Here is a 1,759-nt window from a genome sequence, read left to right on the forward strand (position 1 = left end):
AAAATGGTTTTCAGTGTTTGAAGGCTTACGACCTTAGTCTCATGGGACAACTCAGTCAACTGGCACCACAAAGTTCACGTCTCGTATTCTAGTGAGGTGAGTAGCGTCTGGGGTCTTAAAAGCTTGCGAGCAGCCATCTGAGATAGAACTACTGGTCTCTACTCGTCAGGAGCAAAAGAGAAAGAAGGAAACCAAAGTCTCAGAGAAGAAACTAGTCTATAGGGCTAATAACCTACAGGAGCCATGGCCTCATCTACCCTGAGACCAGAAGAACCAGATGGTGCCTGACTACAGCTACTGACCATCCTGAGCAGGGCCACAATAGGTGGACCCAGACAGAACGGCAGAAAAATGTGGAACGGAACCCAAATTCTTAAGAAGTCCAGACCTACTGGACCAGTTGAGTCTAGAAGACTCCCTGAGACCATCACTCTGAAATACTATTTAAACCTTGAATTGAAACTACCCTCTGAGGTCACCTTTTAGCAAAATAACAGATTGGCACACAAAATAAAGGATATTTCCCATGAGCACAGTGCTCCATTAAAAAAATGATGTAAATGCAACCAAGAGGCCAGCAATTACTCTAAAGCAAAGATGAAAAGATAAGGAGGCAGGGAAACTAGAGTACTGGAAATGGAACAACCAGAACGCAATTAAAGAGACTGTTGACACATTGTGGAAAACCTAACTAACGTCACTGAACAATCTGTAGAAATTGTCAAATGGGAACCTAATTTGCTGTGTAAATGTTCACCAAAAACACAATACAATATTATTTAAAAAAAAAAAACACAACTGCAAGCAAAAATAAAAATAAAAAAAGGGATTAGGCATTGACACCTACTGTCGTCGTTATTAATTTACATTGTCCTGGAGGTTCTGGCAAATGCAAGAAGACAAGAAAATGGAATAACTGGTGTAAACAGAGAAAAGACAGAAAGTCGATAATCCGAATGTATACCTAGACGATCCAAGAGTCTCTTGGCAAAAATTACTAGAATTAAGGACATTTGGTAAGGGGTTAGATAGAAGACAAATACATCAAAATCTGCAGGCTTTATCTACTCTAGCAATACAAACCTAGAGAAAGGAATGGTAAAATACTGCATTTACAATATCAAACTATTAAACATTTTAGGAATAAATGTAAAGAGAAAGTTACAAGCTCTACATAAAGAGTACCACAAAATGTTGCTTAAAGACATAAAACCACCTGTTTTAAGAGCTCACAAGGGACAGGAACACAACAGTTCCAAGAGACACCCACCTGACCATAGACATGAGCTCACGTTCAAGTCTACTAGCAGGAAAATGCAAAGTAAAACTCACAGAGAGAACGTTACTCCTCTCAGACAAGCAAAAATCAGAGCTCTCTCTATTGCCAGCGAGCACGTGTATCAAAAGGTTTTCTCATAGCCAGCTGACGGAAACGGAAAGTGCTTCAGTCCCTTTGGAAAACGATGTGACATTACCGATTAGAATTAAAAGCGCGTGTGTCTTTTGACCAGTCAACCTGCCCGTGGCCACCTGTCACAGAAGTCCTACCCCAGGACAGGCGCACACGCAGGCAACTCCGAGCAGCACAGCTCCTGGTGGCCAGCACGGGCTGGGGACCCGTCAGCCTGCCCACAGCGCCCTTGAGCAACACCAGGAAAGCGGGAGGGATTCAATAAAGTGATTTTGCGGGAGAGAAGCAAGATGCAGACAGTGTCTGAGAGGATCTCAATTTCACAGCACGTGGACAAAGCCTCACTCC

The 1,759-nt window shown here is 42.7% G+C and overlaps 1 protein-coding gene across 1 annotated transcript in view; it reads right to left on the reverse strand.

Annotated features, from left to right (window-relative positions):
* DIP2A (disco interacting protein 2 homolog A) overlaps positions 1–1,759 on the reverse strand; it is a 142,234-nt gene that overhangs the window by 17,467 nt on the left and 123,008 nt on the right. The window contains exon 27 of the mRNA XM_023739099.1: positions 1,549–1,639. Within this exon, the coding sequence (XP_023594867.1) occupies positions 1,549–1,639 (91 nt within the window). The remainder of the gene's footprint in view (positions 1–1,548; positions 1,640–1,759) is intronic.

This window comes from Trichechus manatus, unplaced genomic scaffold (assembly GCF_000243295.1).
Source record: "Trichechus manatus latirostris isolate Lorelei unplaced genomic scaffold, TriManLat1.0 scaffold00128, whole genome shotgun sequence".
In the NCBI taxonomy this organism is placed as follows: Eukaryota; Metazoa; Chordata; class Mammalia; order Sirenia; family Trichechidae; genus Trichechus; species Trichechus manatus.